We start from the raw sequence: 21,034 nt of genomic DNA, 5'->3' as shown, positions 1-21,034 counted from the left end.
CACCAGCACTGATGGAAAGAGGTGGACCCTGTCAGGGAGTCGAACACAGTGCTGCTGCTGCCCCACACAGCCTCTCCACTTCTCCACTTGCACAAGGTGGATTGGATCTGGTCAAGAGTTCTACAATATTTCAGTTTTTACCATTCCGGAGCTGCAATACATGTTTAATCTTCAAAATGGAGAAAAAACAATATCTCAGGATTATGGAGGAGGAGGAGGAACTCGCTCTTTCAGACATTCAACTTTTCAAACGGTCATAAAACAAAGACTCAAAGTTTCACAATTCATGAGTCACTCCACATTGATGGTGTCAAACATGAGGCCCAGGGGCTCAAACTGGTCCACCTGATGTCCATTCTGATTTGTTCGACAATGTAAATTATAAAAAGCCAAAACAACTTCCCTGTAGCTTTAACATGAAAAAACTACCAAATGTAACATAAACTCCAGCTTTTGTAAATCTAACGAAAGTTTAAATGGCAGCCATTTTCTCATTTTGAAAGTGAAATATGTTTTGTCACTGCAGATAAAAAAACATTTAGTGAAAGGCTTTTAAAAAGGCCTTTGATGCTCACATTAGACATTTCCAGCTTCATGAAATCACTTTTTCAAACTTGGTGGTATCACATTTAAAATGGAAGTATTTCTCAAAAATAAAAAAGAACACTTTTGCATCTTACAGTTTCTACATTCAGTTTCCAAGTGAAAGTGAGAATATGACGGTGTTATCGTAGAAGCATCACAGAGCATGTTCAAGGTATCAAACACTATTGTGACGATAGTGAGACATGAGTCTAAACTGTCTTTGTCGTCCATCAATGATAAAGTCCAACCAGCAGGGAGGAAATGTGTGTTTGCTCCATCATTTTGTTGCAACAATGTTGTTTCAAGCTTCTCCATTGGAAATCCTCTTTATTTTCTTCGTATTGAAACATGCTCTCGTGGATTGAGCAGCAGAGCTTTCCTTTGTGGCCTGCTGCTCAATCCACAGAAGCAAGTTCCTTCCAGACCTGGAGGAGTAGAGTTGTTAGTGAGCAGCAGCAGTGGACCTCACTGTGTGGACCGGGACACATGCATCGTGTTGGGGTCTTCGTGGTGCGGTCAGGAGCATGTTTCACATTGCAGGGGCACAGAAGCTGCCCCCCTCCCCATCCTGCCCCCGGGGCTTTTCCTTGAGACGTGACCGTACTGGAAGCACAACCACTTATCCTGATGTCTGCCTGAGCTCTGCATGCACTAATGATGGCTCGTGGCTTTGCATGCTCGACAGCATGGTTTGGGAACAGACTTGCATCACTTTAAAATAAAGATGGGTTCTTTGAAATCTGCTGAAAGCTCATACACCATGAATGTCGCCTCACAGCAGAGGCTCAGAGGTGCTTTTTATTCTGTGGTGTGCGACCTGCTGATGATTTTATGACTTTTTTAGTCGGTGGACTTTCTGCAGGACTGCACCATGTTCAGGGTATGTTATACATACAGCAACATTGGGAAGTACTGTGATAAATAAACACTAAATATATGATCTTAGTGTCCAAGAGCTTTGGGATTGGTACTTCCAGATAACTCTGTCACAATAAGAGTAGTTTGTTCACATTTTCTTGATTTTCTAACTTCAGACCTGATGTCTATACTACGAAGCTGGATTTTCTCTTATCGAGTTAACTTCAGGATTAACCCTGGGTTTTCAATGCTGCGACTGGTTCACTTCAACGGGGCAAATCACCATGATAACTTACGCTGAACGGCGAACCTGCAGGTTATGTTCTGGATCAATGAAGATAAACGCTCTGCCTGATCAATCAGATGACCTGCCCACTCTTAGAAGATCCTGATTGGCGCGAGGATCATGAGAAGAGCACTTAGGAGAGGAATAGTTTTTAGGGATAGGCTATCCATTTGGCATAATAAAATAAAGCCTTGTCACCGAGCGTTTTGAAACATTTTTGTTGTTCAAGTCCATGAGGGTTGATCTGAAATAATGAGGTTAATAATAGTGGTCACACCTGGCATAAATTGCGAAACATGAATTTATGGAGTACACAACTACTCGTGCCGTCACGGTAAGGAATTGATGTTCCAACACAAAATGCACTCACACCGGCGACAGAGCCTCAAAAGAACTCAATGGAAAATATAAACTAAGGGCGCATTCAGTGGGTGATGTTGCTATGGGCGAAGTGGACAGCTGCCCAGGGTGCACACTCAACAGGGGCGCACTGTGCACCGCCACTGGGCGCATTCACATTCCCCTGTTCGATGCGGACCAGAGTTCTCTTCAGGGACTTTCTGGGAAGATGCAGAAAAAAAAGCAGGAGTCCTGTAATATTTGTTTTCTCCTGGAAAATGGCTCGTGCACAGACTTGGAGTAGTGAGGAAGTGGTTCCTTTACAAGGGATCTTCGTAGCGGGTGGGGTGAGAGGATTGGGGAGGACGTAACGTGCACAATGCATTCTGGGTAGTAAACAAATGGTGAACCTTGCGAATCAGAAAATTCAGACACGGAAAGAAAAAGTTGGAAAATATCTTGCGGGCAGACGTGGAGTAGTGAGGAAGAAGTAAAGAGGAAGAAGTAGTGAAAAAAGCGCTTATTGGTATCTGGTCTGAAGACTATATATCGCGGTTGTTTGTGGCTACCCATTAGCCACCACAGGCTGAAGCGGCGGGACTTCCTCTTTCGGTTCGGACCAACCAATCAGCCGTGTTTCTTCTTTACTTCCTCTCTGGACAGTGTTCGTGTCAGGCGACAGCGCCCCCAAACTAGCAACTGTTGTAAATGCATGACATTTTACAGATGCTTTGGTCCGGTCTCTAAACTGAATGTGAACCACTGAATCAAAGGAAGTGTGAAAATTCTCACCCACCCACCCCCACCCCCACCCCCACCCCCACCCACAAGTGAACCGAGTCTCGGACCATCCAATGTGAAAGGCCCTTAAAGAAAGAGCAGAGAGGAAGCTCAGCCTCTAACGTCTGTGCTGGTACAAAGTGAAATTGAGTGAGAGTGCTGCGCAGTTACATTTTCTGATGATTTAATATTGTATGATCGTACGCAGGCACGCATTAACAGCGTCGGAGATTTCCTGCCAGCATTTCTTCCTGGCTTTGGCTGGATGATGTGTCTGAATTCTTAATATTTTTAAAGAATAATTGTTTGCTCCTCCGTTACATAAGCTGTTGTGCAGGGTTTTTCGATTGGTCAGACACTGCAGATTCCGCCCCTTTTATGTGAATGCGCGCTGATCCTGATGGGAAAACCCTGGGTTGAATTGCCGAGTTGATGACCTGCTTCCTAGTAACACTTATCAAGGATTGCACGTCTGGCTTTGTCAAACCAGATAATAGAGAGCTATCCGGTTATGTTAATCCTGCTTTGTAGTACAGGCCTCTGAAATAATTATGGGTTGCAATTAGTTGAAATGAGTTCACAAATAATTAAATTTCTGTGAATGGAATGTACTTTTCTTAGTTAAAATTCTTCACATTCATTTTCATTTGCAGTTCGGTCTTTGGCGATGTACACACAGACTGTTGAAATGGTGATGACGATAGCTTACTTTTACTTTTACTATTAAAAAAACAACAACTTCTAAGGCTCTGATAAACTGTAGGATTCTGGAGTCAAGTGTGAAGCTGGCAGCGGGTTAGCTTAGCATCGTGCAGACGTACCAAAAGAGACATTTCCTCCAACTTTCCACAAAGTAAAATTCATCTTGAGCCACAAAACATGTTTAAATGTCAAAATGACGGTAAATGCAAAATTAAATCGTGTTTTAACTTGTGCTTTATTTACCAAAACTACTTTATGTTGTAGTTATATGAAATTTGAAAAGTAAAATTAAATAACTTATGTGATATGTTCGAATATGATGCTAATTTCAGCTAAGAACAGGACTGAACTTTTATTTTGGTGGGCCATGCCATATGATCTGTAAAGCCACTCCAGAGGGGCTGCACAGTTGCAGGTTGCACACATCTGTAGAACCACTGGAATAAAGACAAAACCTGCTAAATCCACACTTTAAACATCAGTACTGCAAATTTAAAGTAAAATACAAACCTTGGATCTAATGAGCACTTTTTCAGTATATCTCAGGTTTGTATTTTACTTTAAATTTGAAAAGATTTACTGGCAAATAATTGACATTAGAACAATCAAGTCAGCAGCACTAATCTTCTTCACGTTCTTCTTCTACATCTTTCGACAGTCCAGGGAAAGTAAAGGTTTTACAGCCTCTTCTCCAGACGTTTCTCCATGTCTGCCAGACACATTGAGCCTCTCTGGATGTTTAGTGTTTCACGTGAGGAGAGAGAATTTCAAACCAAGCAAGTTTAAAAGCCTGTAATGGTTTTTTCATTGTGAGTACAAAAAGCTCTGAAATAGGCCTTGAGCATGTCTTTTTTTTAAATTATTACATTTTTTTTCATGAAGTCCGCTTTAGTTTCGCATCAAAATTTGCTTGAGTTATCTCTCAATGGTTCAGAAGATTTCCTGTTCTTCACTGGTTTGGGCTCTGCAGCACCAAACTGTCAGGATATGAGCTGCTTCCGGCTGCTTCCTCTGCAGGTATATTTGCTCCAGTCACTGCAAATACCATTTGCCCACCTCAACCCAAGTGCATCCCCCTCCCAAGCCCAAACACCTCCTCCACCACCAGCCTGTGGCCTGTCCCAGCTGAAGAATGGCCTTTAATGGCAGCTTGCCATCTCTGAATGCTTCTTGATGTACTGGATGTTGTTATTCTCCACTAACAGGGACGTGAACAGACGGGCTGGTTTCCAGTGTCAAGCTGAGTTTACCACTGTACTCACTGTTGCCTTTTCTTTTGTCTTTTCTAATTTTCTGCTCCTGTCTTCCCCCCTCCTCCTTCTCACAGATAAATGGCTCTTTTAAGCTGGGAGCTGCTCGTGTTCTGTCTGGCTGGCAGATGCAGTGCCTAGTCCCTGGTCTCCAGGACCACGCCAACATGAACGGGACGTCCGAGCAGGCCGACATCCTGCCGCCAAACTGCATGGTCAAAGATCGATGGAAAGTGGTGAGTCAGGACGCCTTATGACTCAGAAAAGATTCCTTGCATAATCTGTTTTTTGCTTTTCACACATTAACTGAGAACGTGAATGAATCAAAAGATTTCAGGGATGTTCCAGACAGCAAACCACAGGTGATTTATGAAGTCTGCGCAACATAATTTATTGTCATTGTGATATCAACTTGCACAATATACTGTCATAAATTATGTTTCCATGCAGAGTGCATGAGATTTATTTTTTCATGTCAAAAAGATTAACAGATGAACATTTCCATTTTGTGTTTGTCAAGGTTTAAATAGGGGTACGCTGTACATACTGACAAAGCAGAGCGATCCCAGAATCGTCTGTAGAACATTCTAGATGTTGCAGTTCTATGCTGTGCGGCAGCCCTGCAGAATAGAACTACAACACGTACAACATTCTAGATGTTGCAGTTCTATGCCGATGCATCAGATGTTGCACGTGTACCTGGCCAACCAATCACAGTGAATTATGAGCGTGTGTTTTGGTTGTGTAGTGAGGAGGCGTGGCTAATAGAGAAACGAGGAGTTGATCCCGAAAGGAAATTTCACCTCCATCGTGTGGAAATCGTTTTTTTTTTATTTTTATCTTGGACGACAAAGCACAACAACGGTGATTTGCCCGTGGCTGCGTTGCACAAACACCGTTCAGACGTGATCCGTCATAACTCCTTCCTTTTTAGAAGGACAGAAAAACTCTGAGCAGTAAAATGCTCTAAAGCTGTTGGATTTATTTTTTGTTAACATTCTTTTTATTTAACATTTTCGAAATTGTAACAGCCCAGCACAGTACAAATATACATTATCGAAAAATTCTAATTAAAACCACAGCAGTAAACTCAAAAGTCATTATAAGGGCAAACATTTCAGAAAGTTACTCTCTGATTTCCCAGATACTCCAACACTGTGGAGAGGTCCTTCTGATCGTTAATAGCAAATCTTGGTCTTTCCAAAGAAATGTAGTGAAAGACCTCCAAACATGTATTGAATGATGTTCATCTCCTACCCATTTGGTCATCACAGCCTTTCGGCCCATCGTAAGGAGAACATTGTTCTTACTTGATCTTAATGATCTTACATGATAGTGGATTAGGCTAGAATTGCTGCTTAATTCTCACACCAACCTCAAAACCTAAGTACATACAATTTGCCAAAATCGTTGAATTTTTTCACATTCCCAGAGGCAGTGAAATCGTATTCCTAAAGTATTCTTACATTTTGGGCAGTTTGGAGAGGCCCCTGCAGTAGATTTACTGTACATATGTGGAGATATATAGACCTTTTGTAAGATGTACTACATTTCTCTAAATCAGTTACGTATGGATATTTTTCAAGGTAAAAGTAAAATGTCCTCCCATACTTCTGTGCCTATTGTTGTTTATATTTGGGTTTCCCATCATTTCTGTCGGATTGTTAATCTGTCTGTATTCAGAGGTTCAACTTGGAATAGAGACAAAGTGGCCTTGTTTAATACTATCTATAATAGTTTTTTACAATAAGTTAAAGTCTTCTGGGAAATCCATTTTCGTATATAATGTCTGACCTGAAGGTATTTGAAAAATTCTTTTGTATGTCGTCTGTAAGTACTCAAATGTTTTACATTTAAATCTTCTTCTATCCCAAAGATCATAAATATGGTAAATTCCTGCTTCATACCAGTCCTGAAAGTTAGATCCAGTGCCCCCTCTGGTTAAACCAGGTATCTTTCATTGTTAAACGATGGTAGACAACCTTTCATAACATTTCTGAAAGCATTCATTAATCTTTGTGTTGTTGTTTGACGGATGTGGTCCCCATCAGATATTGCCAAAATAAAAGCCTTTTAGGGAGAGTTTCTTTCAAGACGAGTTAAGAACTTATTTGATTTATTTCAGCCTTCTTTGTGAGTAAATTAGTCAACAGTATCCTTTCCGCCTTTAACTCTTTAAGCACCGCATCTGACTTGGATCTGAGAAATTCTTCCTTAAACTTTTGGATTTTCTTTTCTATTCGTGATTGTTCTTGAGTGCGCTCTTTTTTCTTCTTACTCGAGTATGATGTACTCATGCCTCGCATGTAAGCTTCATAAACTTCCCACACCAATCTTGGATCAGAGTCATTGCAGTCATTTACCTCTAAGTAGAGGTCTGTCTGCATTTCCAAACATTTGATAAAAATATCATCATGAAAAAGTGATGCAATCATTTTCCAATAGAAAGATGCTCTGCAGGTCTAAAGGCAGATTCATCCTCCATAAGAAAAAGAAGAAAGTTCGGCAGTGTGGGGTCCTGGCGAACAAAATGACGGAATTTCCTTCGTCCAGCTCCCTCTGGCCGAAGAAATTAGTTTGGGCTGTTCCAACCGTCCTGGCCGAACTATGTAGGAGCCGCACTGCCGAAACTTCTGCGGTGCCGAGTGCTGCGCATGCGTGTCCCGGCTCGCTAATGACCATCAGTCATATTTGAATCATATTTAACTTGTAATCTCAGGACTGTGTGAGCCCCGCAGCTTGTTCACATGTCGGACGGCGGGCTTACGTGATGCACCTGAACGCATCATTCAGCTCCTGCGGTTAAAACCAAACCGACATGGCGCTCAGACAAAAACTCTGTTTTACTACGGAAACAGGTCAGAGAAATGGATTTCTGAAAACATTGGAGACAAGAAATAAACTGTGCAGTTGAAAAGTTAAAAACGCTGCTTCACAGATGTGTTGCTGCTGCGAGGGGGCGTGGCCTGCTGCGAGGGGGCGTGGCCTGCGAGTTCGACAGCTTCTCCTCGTAGCACCAACAGTTCTGCCGGCTGGCTGACGTCACTGCCGAATTTTCTTCTGGTTCTTATGGCTTCAAAAAGGGAGAATGCAGGGGCCTTTAGAGGCTGCATTACCAGTGTGATGGGAGCAGGTTCTGAAAGGGCAATGCACTCAATGTCAGATTGTCCTACTAAATAGCCTCTGAGATCAGATATAAATATATAGTCAATTCGTGACAATGACAAGTGAGGTGGAGAATAAAATGTATAATTTTTGTCATTAGGGTTCATGTATCTCCAAATATCTCAAGAACATTTCGTAGTGCTCGGCCTGATTTCGACTGGTCTTTCTGAGGGAGATCCATATCTAAAAAAGGAGAGACATAACAATTAAAATCACCCCCAATTATTATATTTGAACAATTCATTTCAGCAATTTTACTGATTCGAAGGCAAAAAAGTTCTGGTCATAGACATTAGGAGCATACACATTTCCTAATAATACTGAATCTCCATGTAGTTCTCCTTTTACTAAAACTATCCTTCCATCTGTATCTTGTTAACTATCTTTGGCTGTAAATGGCAACAATCTATGAACTCATATAATTGCACCCCTTTTATTTGGAGAATAAGATGTAAAATATGCCTCTCCCACCCATTCCCTCAGGTATTCTTTGTGCTCCTCCTCATTCAAATGCGTTTCTTGGAGGAATACAACCTGAACATTTTACTTTATAAGATAGTTTAGAACTGCTTTCCTTTTGACAACATTGTTGGAGCCCTTGATATTCCAGGAACAAAACTTAATATTGACACTAATGTAAAATCAAATCATGCTGTTTAGTCTTGTTTCCTTTGTAAAATTGTTTGCATATGCTTTTAATATAAAGTACTGCCTGGACAACCAAACAACACACAATCAATCCAAGCACAAACCTGTAAAGCTTGGATAAGACCTATCTACCATGACTAGAACATAGCCAAGAAAACCAAAAAAACTAAAATCTTGTCATATTCTAGCTATAACAGTTCGGCTGGGCGGAGCAAAAGAAACAGTGAGAGAAAGAGAGGAAATGTCAGGTCACCTCATCTGGATTGTGGCCTGATCATACTGCCAGCATTCAACAAATAGTGTAAATAATGGTAATAAACAGCAACTCAAGTACACTGAGATATACTCATGTTCAAATGCTTTAAACTATCAAGTAAACGAAAGCTATTTTAATGTTATATAGTACCCACTGTCCATTGTTATTTCTTTTTTGATTTGTGTGAGCAGTCATTTTGAGGCGGATGATGCAGTTTACCTGATGGCAGGTGGGTTGATACACTGGGTAGTGGGGAGTGTCTTCCCCGAGTCTGTTATTCCCTTCATTGTGGAAAGAGAGATGGGCTTTCAAGACCTCTGGGCCTCAGAAAACACGATTGGATTCTTGCCTTCAGTGCCGTCTTTCAGTCCATTAATTCTGGCGTTTTGCCGTCGACCCTGGTTCTCATCATTCTGGAGTTTTCCCGTTGTTTTTTTCAGCGCTGACTCCACCGAGTCAAGCCGTGGTCTGTTAGCTGCTGTGTGATCGTCCAAGGCTGACACTTGTTCCACCGTCCCCAGTCTGTCCACTGGCTTATCCAGCTTTTCTAACATCTCTGACTGGTTTCAGGATATTAGTGAGTTTATTGTCCAGCATCTTCTCAATATTTCGAGTAACCTGTTGAACCACCGTCCAATCAAGAAAGGTTCTTTGGCCTAAATTGTCCTTTTCTGCTTTGTGTTGGGTTGTTGTACAACAGGAAATGATTTGGTTTCACTGTTCACAAACTTGCAAATTAAACTCAAAAATCAGTGTAAAAAACAATCGTGATAAAATTTAAAGTTTAAAGTTGGCAACCATCAATAAGTCAACTTAGCTTCATATCAGAAAAGTAAAGTTTGTTGCTCTGCAGCCACATTGACTCCATGAAGCCTTCACAAAATGATATGATGTAAATTAAATCTTTTTAGCTTAATTTTCCACAGCAGAATGTTTGAACAGGCTGTGAAGGAGCAGCCAAGGCCTTGTGGGGAGTTGGACGCTGTTATGACGACCTCTTGACCTCAGCTGCACCCCCACCCCTCCAATATCAGGACCAGAAGGGGTTCAACATCTTGAACATGTCACATTTAAGGGCCTAAATATTAGTTTGATGTGAGACGTTTCCAATCCAAACATTAGTAAAACAAAGATGCTAGAATAATCAATCATTTTTTGCTTTATGTTTTGAACTTTGCTCGAGAGGACGTTTCTTAACTGTGGACCTGCCTGAAGCTTCTTTGACCCGATGTTCAGCTGGACACATGTTGGACATTTGTATCCACACACACCTTCTCTCAGTCTTGCCTCAAAGGCGCATTAGTTCAGTTTCTTGTTTGTTCCTTTCTCTGGTCACACATGAGCTATACTGCTCCACACTGCCCCCACAGGTCATCAGGGGTATTACTGGGATTTATACACGTCTGTAAGCTCCCTGGAAACAAACTAAAGTATACCGACGCAGCTTTCAGAAAGCTTCATAAGCTTTTTGTCTTCAGTGATGGAAGGCTTGAAAACAGTTTCTTTCTTTGTCACAGACATTGGAAAAGTGACCTGTTGCATGAATCTGCCATGTTTTCCATGTTGGGAAATGATCAAGGCCATCGTTTCTCACATGGGGGGGGGGGGGGGGGGGGGAACTAAAGCCTGAAACCTTCTCAGGGGAAGGGGATTCTGCTTGGGATCCAGTTATTCCAAGTCTCTCTTGTAGCTCATCAATACATAAACGACTGCCACTGTAATGGTGAACCCCCAAATATACATGGACCATCTTTTGTTTCTGACGCTGAACTTGTAAAATGCAGATAGCGTGTCATCAAGGTCCACGCCTCTCATGACCTTGTAAGTGTCAACGATGGCTGGTCTGCGACCCATTGTTATCCATTAACACATAAAAAAGATTATTGAGTATCTCTTTTTTGAATTGGTCAGTTTTTAGTGAAAATCAGTAAGCAGAAGAAAGTCACTGGTCGGGGCGGGAATCGAAACCCGGTTGCTGTTTAGAACCAGTTCCCAGTGTTTCAATCGTTTGGCAATTTTATAAATGATTCCCTTATCGATTCCAGTGGGTGTGAATGACATCACCGTCATACATCATCGCTATGCAACATGCGTGGTAACGCCATTCACCAGTGCAGCCAGCAGGAAACATGGCGCCCAAGTGGCACAAACGGCCAAAAGTTTGGTTCCATTTCACGACAAAGGACGACAACAGGCAACTTGCAATTCTTGCAAAGTGGATTTTTCATCATGGACGAAAAACGACCAATATGCAGAAACATTTCTACACAGCAGCGAGTACTTTGAAGAATTGCGTTTTTGATTCGCTCCGGATTGAATCTCATACAGCAGCAGCGGCGGCAACGTTAGCAGGTCCTCTGCTGTTAATACTGCAAGTTTCATTTCCAATTGAGAAGCAGTAAGAGAATTGATAAAGAACGAAATAATTAAGCAGAATTGAAAATGGAATCGAAATCCTAAAAATCATATGAATTCCCAACTCTTGTTACCAGAAAGGGTACCATGGCAACCATGGCATCATCATGACACAAGAAGTTGCATATTCTAAATGTGTGGTTCACCAGATTATGCCATTTAAACATTTAATCAGTTAATTTGAAAAATAAAAAGACTGTATTTTGCTTGATGATGTGTATAATCCATGAAATTCAATGAAAAGACAATTTTCTGAATTTTCCTCTGATGTATATTTACATGACCTTATAAACCCACTGTATCGAATTTGATCACACATTTTCAAAAGTTTTACTAAAACGTGAAATATGAAGTAATTTCACATTGCATCAACAGAGTAACTCTTCTTGTTGATGTTTCAGCAGAAATTGAAATCTTTTTCTTACCAAAAATTGGCGAAGTTCTTCCTCAAAATCCACCTACGTCTCAATCCTTAAAAGTGGCATTCCTGTAGACTTACTGGAGAGCCAACAGGTGAATTAATGACTGCCCCCTTGTGCATCATCTGTGCACTGCATGTAATTAATTGTATACAATGGGATTTAAAGAAAGAAAATGTCACACTGATGATGTAGAAGGCTCTAAAAGTCATGTAGCAATATGACACGTTTGGCGTTATAGAGTTTAATGATGTTCCTGTTCAGTCTCGTGTGAAAACAGCAATCAGAGAAACGGTTACCTACTGTCAGCTAATTTAGCAGACTTTTTTCTTGAACAATACAAAAATGTCTCTGAATGAAACCATATCAAAATCAGCAGAACCTTTATCAGATTTATGGTGATTCATATTTAGTTGTTAACTCACAGATTATTTTGTAAAACAAAATTGTAGTGTTGTCCCATCACTTATCTTTAAAAGACAGACATGTCAGGGTTAACATACCTTAAGTAATTAAACGATGAAGCCCGACATGCCTTTAACAATATCTCAGTCCTAAGTAACTGAATCATGTGGTCACATGTGAAGCAGATAAATAATTCACTGGTTTTAGGACAAAAGATCTCTCAGAAACCTTCAAAGATGGAGCCTTTTTTAACATGTTAACAGTGCCTCTATTAGATATTCTTTGTTTTCACCTCCAAAACCTGACATTTACTGTAAAGAGTTTTATAAAACACACAGGACTGGGTGATACATGTGAAACAGCGTTGTTTGAGATTGATATGCTTCCTGAACAAGGGATTATGTAACGCTGCTCGTTTCAGCTGACAGGGAGCCTGCAGGCATTTTGCACTTCACTTATCAATTAGATTTCTCCACTGAAGTCCAGGACATCATAAACTAAAGACACACCAGAGAGAAACAAAGTAATAACTGGAGGAGACGAATGGAAGAGAGAGCAGAACTCATGGAACGTGTAAATGTAAAAATAATAGAAGGATGGAGGAAGAATAAAGGAAAGATATAGAGAGAGAGTCAGCTGGTTCTTTCATCTCCAACATCTAGACCGTGTCCTCCAAACGATCTGCTGCAAACGGGATCGTTTTTATGTGTTTGCTTCAGAAAAGTCTCACATGCTGCAACCATTACTGGAGAGAGAGACAGAGAGAGAGAGAGAGAGAGAGAGAGAGAGAGAGAGAGAGAGAGAGAGAGAGAGAGAGAGAGAGAGAGAGAGAGAGAGAGAGAGAGAGAGAGAGAGAGAGAGAGAGAGAGAGAGAGAGAGAGAGAGAGAGAGAGAGAGAGAGAGAGAGAGAGAGAGAGAGAGAGAGATCAAGCTGAAAGCCTCTTTTCAATGTCTGTTTTCATGGTTTCGGCCCAGTCAGTATCTGTTTGGAAGAAATGTCTCCATTTGTGCATAAAATGGTGTCGCAAATGGTAGGAAATGTTCAGTCCGTTGGAGAAGACCTGATAAATTCTTACACTCTGGATAGATGGATGGATGGATGGATGGATGGATGGATGGATGGATGGATGGATGGATAGAATTTTTTATTGTCTGACCCAAGGGTGTCAGAAATTTGTCTTTGTCTTTTACGAGTATTGTAGTTCTTAATGCCTATAAGAACTACAATACTCATGAAATACAATATTACAACATTATTACTGAAAATGAGGGAGAAGAAGGGAAAGGACCGGCTGCAAGTTGCTTAAGTTCTTGGAATTATGTTTCCTCTGCTGTTGAGGGCTGTGTCTGCAGATGGAATGAAGGATGTTTTGTAGATTGTTTTTCTGGCCAGTGGGACTTTGTATCTTCTGGCTGACGGGAGGAGGGTGGATAGAATATTTCCGTTGTTATTGTTCATCTACTCACACAGGAGCACAGACACTACTGACTGGCCCTTCAGCTGCTTCACTTTTCAGAAGAGTTTAGTTTTTCTTGTGAAGGTGACAGCATTTTGAAAACAGTTTTCTGGAGAACATTTTCAAAAAGCCATTTTCAGAGACTTCAGACGGTCCTGTCTGCTGAGTCACTGTTATGCAGTGTTTACATCATATGCTGAATATCTGCTGAGACATGATTTATATCCAGAGATTGAGATGACATGGTTCATGGAAGCATAATCCATTCTCAGGAGAGCTTTGCCATTTAAGATTTAGAAATAAATTCATAAATTAGGGTTTTCATGACAATTATTGGACTTGACATAATATTCTTTAAAAGTTTACTCTTGACCTCAGATACATTTCCAAGTCTTTCTGACTAAATGTGAAGTATATATGGAGACCATTTTCCAATGAAGCACACCTAAAATGTCATGTTTTACAATTCATATTAAAATTGGTATCAGGCCGCAGAGCAAATATCAGTGCATAAATGTTCACTCACATAAATGTTTTTTACCACCGTCAAGTAAATTGTTCTGACTTTAAATTACAATTACTTGATAACGAACACACATTCAACCTGCAGGTTGAATAATTCCACTTTGTAACACAACTGCTTGGATCTTAACATTCTCTTCACCACAACTTGAGTCTCCCTCCTGGTTCCAGGGCTCGACATTGAGGCTCGTCCGACTGTCCGGGGCTAATAAAGCTTTGCTCGGGCAAGTGAGTCATCTGCCCACCTTGCCCGAACAGGCTGGTGGTTTTTAGGGATGGACCCAATCCGATCCGGGGTCGGGTTCTGATAAGATCGGAGATCGGAGATTTCTGATCCATGATCCTGGTCTGCTTCATGGTGCTGAAATGATCCACAGTGTTTCCCTGCTGCTGCTCTGCTCGCTGGCTGCAAACTGTGGACTGGATTTCCCTAGTTTGCAGCCAGTGAGCAGGCTAGGGAAGTAGCACTGTGCTATTCAACTTTTCATGGCAACATGTTGCTGTTTGGACGGATGTTATACTGAAAAAACCACAAAGCAACACAGCAACGTGGATGTTAGCAAAGCAACACAGCAACGTGGATGTTAGCAAAGCAACACAGCAACATGGATGTTAGCAAAGACGTAGTACACCGAGGCGGTACTCTGCAGCCAGACGTCAGCGTTTTCAAACTCCAGCTCTCGGAGGAGAACAGCGCTGACATCAGAACAATGAGCAGCAGCTCCTCCAGGCTGTCAGCAGGCGATTCACACCTCCGTGAAGCTGCGTCCTACTCCACGCTAAACTCCCTGAAAATAGTCCCAATGGTTGGAGCTGCGTTAGAGCTGGAAACATTGTGTTGCTGCTGCCTTGCTCAAGAGTTTCCCCAGGGATTAATAAAGTCATTCTGAGCTTTTAAAGATAGAACTAGTTTATTATGAGATGATGACGTCACGCAGACCCCCACATTGTCCACATGGAACTAAAATACTTTGTACTGCTTCCTTTACTGTCCTGATACTAACCTCAAGTTGTGTTTAGAGAGAATACATGTATACATTAGTACATTTCATACTTTACTGGAGAGAGGAGTTTATTACAGCCTCATATAAAATCAACAATAATAATAATATTAAAGCAAACAGCTCTGGTATCGGAATAGTATCAGTAGATAAACAAATTCAGGTATCAGGATCAGATCAGAAGTGAAACACGTGATCGTTGCTTCCCTACTGCAGTATAGATGAGCAAGTTCCTGAAGCTGTCCCTCCATCAGACTCCTGGAATAAGAACTTCTCAATGTTCATGAATTGTACTTCAATACTTGTTTTCTAAATATTTTAGTGACAAACTGGATCCACATTTTGTCAGTTTGTGTACTACAGTACTGCACTCTGTCATGCATCAGTTTGTGTCTTTTTATTGGTGTACTCTAGTCCCTGAATAATATCAGTTAATTATGATACTACAATGTACTTTCTGTCAAACTATTTACTCATTAATTCTCTAGTATGCTCAAGAATTTAATTCTTCCCTTTAAATCATTAATGCAGTACTTGTATATAATACAGTTGTTTTCAACTATTCTAAGGTAAATGAAATGACTGTGTTAATGTGTAAATAAATTAAATATGTAAATGAACTCTGATAGGCTAAATGTCTAAATGTTTCAGTACTATGTCAGAACCTACATGGATACTCTCATGGAAAGAAGTTAAACTGTAAAAATAATTTTGAAATCCTGTTATGTTTGTCTGGTCATTTTTAATTGGAGTCAAATAACCTCAAGTTTATTCAAACAACAATTACAGAAACATTCATCCATCTCCTCCCTCTTATCCGTTCCCGGGTGGTGGGGGTGTCAGTCTGAGCACCGTCACCCAGATCACATTGCACTGATTAAGAACCTTCCTGCAGGTGGAGAGCCCACAGGAAGGTGGAGAGCCCACAGGAAGGTGGAGAGCCCACAGGAAGGTGGAGAGCCCACAGGAAGGTGGAGAGCACACAGGAAGGTGGAGAGCCCACAGGAAGGTGGTGCCCGGCGTGGGACATGAACCCTCTACCTTGAGAGTCTCATGCTCTACCTACTGAGCTCGCTGGGGGCTTCCAGAAACATATTACAATGTATTTATTGGTGGAATTCTCACATTACACAAGCTTATAAATTTCAATTAAACTCCGGGCAAGTAAAAAGTTGAACCACCTGCCCGAAGGGCAAGTACTCAGAATCATGGGTTTCATTGTACAGCTCTTGTGTCAAACGTGATGCTGTTTGGTGTCTTTTGTTCGATGGGCCGATTAGTTTGATTTGGTCACTACTTGGCTCTACTTTCTGTCCGCATACATGAAGCATGAAGCTGAAGCTGAAGGTGCGAGGTGTTTTCTGATAGACGTTCATTGTGTTTCTGTGCTTTGTGACAAAGAAATGAACAACACATCTCACAGGTTTTCTTTGTTTCTGTTGCCTCAATGCAGAAGTAGAAGTTAATGTGTTGAGGTGCTCTGCAGACTCAGAGATTCCCCACTCGCTCATTGGTTTGCTAATGACGGACACGCATGAGTGAAGCAATTAGTTTGTGTGATTTAAGCTAAAAGCAGTGTGTTGTTACTGTGGTGGTGTTATGTGTAAATCACAACCTGTTGTGAAAAATAAATGGTCACGTTCTGGATCACAACTTGACTTTAAGTGGAATCAGTGGTTCAGTCGTCACGTTGCTTCATCCCTTTGTGTGTCGTGTTTCAGGTGAAGTTAGCAGCACGTAAAGCCGAAGAGTGAATGTGTGTGTTGGTGTGGCAACAATCCAAACGAGAAGAAAACTGCCATGATGGTTAACTGTGTGTGTCCCAGCTGAAGAAGATCGGAGGAGGAGGGTTCGGGGAGATCTACGAGGCCTTGGACCTACTGACGCGGGAAAACGTGGCTCTGAAGGTGGAGTCGGCCCAGCAGCCCAAACAGGTGCTGAAGATGGAGGTGGCGGTGCTGAAGAAGCTGCAGGGTGAGACACAGCCAGCAGGTCTTCGTCACCACTGTTCAGCCACAGAAAGATTGAAAGAATCTGCTCACTTCAGAAGCACATCAGACATCCCTTCTGAAACATGAGCTGTTTCTCATTGTTACATATAAAGTGTACAAACCCACCATAACTAATGACTCCGACAGTCTGAAGACCAAATAATCTTTCAAATGTATATTACAACATTTTGTTCATGTCGTGCTCAGTGTAGATAATGTTAATACTTACAAGATACTTTAAATTCAACTCAACAATATTCACATATGAGACACAAAAATCAAGGTAAAAGACATATTTCACTCTTTTTTTTCCAATGTGATAGTAGGACTACGCCAACCTTAATGACCGAAAACAAAGTATTAACTTCTTTCCTGCACATAAAGTTAATCTAGAGCCACACAACATATTCAACCTCTAAAATGAAAGTTTTGTTTTGTGTGCAAAAATGATATCTTCTGTTGCATTGGTGATGTTTCATCACTATTATTTACAACATTTTGTCTCTGTCTTTTTGTTATCCAGGAAAAAACCACGTCTGTAAATTTATTGGCTGTGGCAGGAATGACAAATTCAACTATGTGGTCATGCAGCTGCAGGTAAGACCATGTGGACTTTGTTCACTGAAACAAAACCCTTTAAATCACAACGTAACCAAAAACAATGGGGAATGATCTGAAATAACAATATAACAAATTGAACATAAGATCACCTTGTGGGCATGACGAGGTGTGAAAAAATCATGAATTCCCGGCCCTGCCCACACCGTCCAAAGTGATTCTATTTCTCCTCGTCGTTCTTACAAAGTTTCCAGCCCACACGGCACCATAAAAATGACTCAAAATGATGTAATACATATGACAGCCCTATAGGTGGCGCTGTCTCTCTGCCACAGAAATACACCAAAACCGGAGAAAACACTGAAAATGCAAAAATGTTGCATGATGGATAAATCCAACATATTGCTTTATTACAGCAAACAGCATCAGTAGCGGGGGTTGGGTGTGTGTGTGTGTGTGTGTGTGTGTGTGTGTGTGGGGGGGGGGGGGGGGGGGGGGGTGATATCATCGTTTTCAGCAAATGTGTGTCTTGTCCCTCTACATGTCAAAGCCGAAGCCAAATTGAAAAATTCCTCCACTCTGGAACTTGTTTAAAGAAAACAACAACAACAGAGTTTTCAGCTCGGGGACGCCACGCCGTGTGGACGATTGGCCATGTGGGGTTACATGAGATGGTGTTGTCGTGGTGACAGGGCCCGAGAGGACGATTTGTGGACCTTAGAATATAATGATTATTGTTTTTAAAATATTTCTTTAAATCTCGACAGCAGCCTGAAAGTGTCTAACTTGTACCAACACTAGATCTGAGTTATCTGAGTGGAGGTTGAGGTGGCAGTTAAAACCGCCCGCAATTACCGAGTGTGGAAGTCAGGAGGGCAGACTGGTGGAGCACAGACTTTACAAAAAGAATCACTGTCACCATAGAGCAGAGGTGTCCAAGCTCGGTCCTGGAGGGCCGGCGTCCTGCAGGTTTAGTTTTCTCCAAGTTGCAACACAGCTGATTGCAATGAGGGGCTCGTTTTTCACTCTTTTTCACAACCTTGGTGATGACATCATCGTTAGATTCAGGTCTCCTGAAGCAGGGAGGAACTGAAACATGCAGGACAGGGGTCCTCAGGACCGAGTTTGGACACCCCTGCCATATAGCTTCCCTGAGATCATTACATAACATTCATGTTTGTCACTCTTGACCATTGTTGCCATAGTTACCTTAAAAAAGTAATATGATTACTGATTACTAGTTTTTAAAAGTAACTAATTTAGACTACAAGTTATTTTTTAGTTCCTTTCAGCAGCTGCCTACAACACCCTCCACGGTGTCAACATTAAAAAGACAACTGGCTTTGCCAGAGGCTCTGTGCTGACCACTGCCTGGCCTCCGGCACCAGGCTCATACACACTTTAACCTTTGACCTACATTCTTGTGTTGTATTTATATCTGAAGTACCATTTTATTATCCGATTTTTACTATTACTGGTATATATTTATCCGGTGATGTAGTTGTAGTCTGTTGTTGCAGTATTTATCTATTTATTTATTTGCACTACCTGCTCTATGCGACCTTCTAATTGCCCCATGGGGACAAACAAGTCTTTTATTGATTGATTGATTGATTGATTGATTGATTGATTGATTGAAAAAAGGGTGGTGCTTCCTGCCAATATTTCTTTTTACAAAAATAGTGTACCATCTCTGCAGTTGTGTTATTGATGGAATGATAAGGGTTAGTGAGGATGTTTGCTCATTTAGATTTTTGTGTTCCCTGAACGCACCATTAGAGAGAGTTGGCCTGTGATTGGCTGAGAGTGGAGAAGGGGGCGGGGCAGCAGGTGAGCGTGCAGAGACTGCATGTGCTGCATGGATGTGTCTGTTTGGGGGAGAATGAAGGAGCAGCCGGGTTCTGTTCAGCAATAAAGCGGCTTTACTTGTCTTCCTTTCCACTGTCTTGCGGGACGATCCAATAGTAAGTGACTCGGACAAGTAACTTTAATCTGATTATCCATCCATCCCTCCATCCCTCCATCCCTCCATCCCTCCATCCCTCCATCCCTCCATCCATCCCCTCCCTCTTATCCGTTCCCGGGTGGTGGTGGTGTCAGTCTGAGCACCGTCACCCAGATCACATTGCACTGAGTAAGAACCTCCCTGCAGGTGGAGAACCCACAGGAAGGTGGCGCCCTGCAAGGGACATGAACCCTCTACCTTGAGACTGAGAGTCTCATGCTCTACCTACTGAGCTGGACGGGGGCTTAATCTGATTACTGGTTTGGAAATAGTGAAGCGTGAGATTACTGAAAAACTTGTTCATGTGAGAGTTTCCTGTGTAGTTTAGAATATGAACCGGTCTTCTAGAATATGGACGCCACCACAAAAATGTGCTGATAATAAATGTTCTTGACTCTGATATGGACCCCCCCTCCCCCCCACAAACCCCCCACCCAAAATAATCATATTATTTTTATCTGATTCACCTTAGTTTGACATCTCGTCTAGATCTCGGAGAATATCAGAGATCATCATGAGTGTCTTGTTTTTTCTTTTTTGTATTTGAAATGTTCTTGACCAGGAAACTGATCAATAAAATATATTTCTAACATAAACAAGATCTTTAAAGTTCTATATCACTGATTCTTTAGAGATGGGACAAAACAGGTTCAAACATTTTTTTTGTAGGTTAGTTCACATTATATTATTTAAAGTTCTATATTTCTGTAAAGAAAAGTCTTAGCTATTTAATCATGTAAAAGAACAGGTTCAAAATAAAAACGATTATTTTGATTAATAAACATGTTTCCTTTTCAAACTTGATTTGTGTTGACGCCCCCAGACACACTAAGAAATATACCATTTTCATTGTTCCAGGCCAACAAGGATCTAAAGTTCTTAATTACGTTGTGATAGGGTTTAGTTACTCTGATATGTCATAAAATACATCATTTAAACTTAAGTTGTGATTTCACACTATTCAGAAAAGCCTGAAAAAGATTTCTAAATATCTTCACTTTCAAACGGGTCCTTTATTACAGGAGCAACATAAACTGAAGAAAGAATGAACAAATCATCACCAACACCAAACTCTGGTTATTAAAGAGCGCATGACACCAAAACATTTAGGAAAAAAAGCAATACAGTGGTGATTCTCGATCTCCGCCCATCGAGCTTTTTCATCCTCCTCCATCCTGCTGTGACGTAGGAGGAGTACCAGGCTCCAGTAGCCAGGCTCAACACAACGGCAGACGCACAGAGAAGTGAAGAAACAGAACTATTTTCTGACATTTCACACTGTTCAGCGGTAGTTGAAGACTTTTCTAAAGACGAGTATGAGTGTTTGCGGCAGCGTTGGAGGTCAAACTGAACAGATTTGGGGGAATATTGACCATCAACCCAGCAACTCGG

General features: G+C 41.3%; 1 protein-coding gene across 1 annotated transcript in view; it reads left to right on the top strand.

Moving 5' to 3' along the window:
- Nucleotides 1–21,034, top strand: part of ttbk1a (tau tubulin kinase 1a) — a 96,578-nt gene that overhangs the window by 9,798 nt on the left and 65,746 nt on the right. Inside the window, exons 2-4 of the mRNA XM_080464122.1 lie at nucleotides 4,878–5,036; nucleotides 16,915–17,062; nucleotides 17,603–17,676. Coding sequence (XP_080320248.1) covers nucleotides 4,929–5,036; nucleotides 16,915–17,062; nucleotides 17,603–17,676 — 330 coding nt within the window. The 5' untranslated portion in view covers nucleotides 4,878–4,928. The remainder of the gene's footprint in view (nucleotides 1–4,877; nucleotides 5,037–16,914; nucleotides 17,063–17,602; nucleotides 17,677–21,034) is intronic.

The sequence above is a fragment of the Lipophrys pholis genome (genome assembly GCF_963383615.2).
Source record: "Lipophrys pholis genome assembly, chromosome: 5".
NCBI lineage: Eukaryota > Metazoa > Chordata > Actinopteri > Blenniiformes > Blenniidae > Lipophrys > Lipophrys pholis.
Note: the sequence above shows the minus strand (reverse complement) of the source record. Positions and strands in the feature narration are given on the sequence as shown.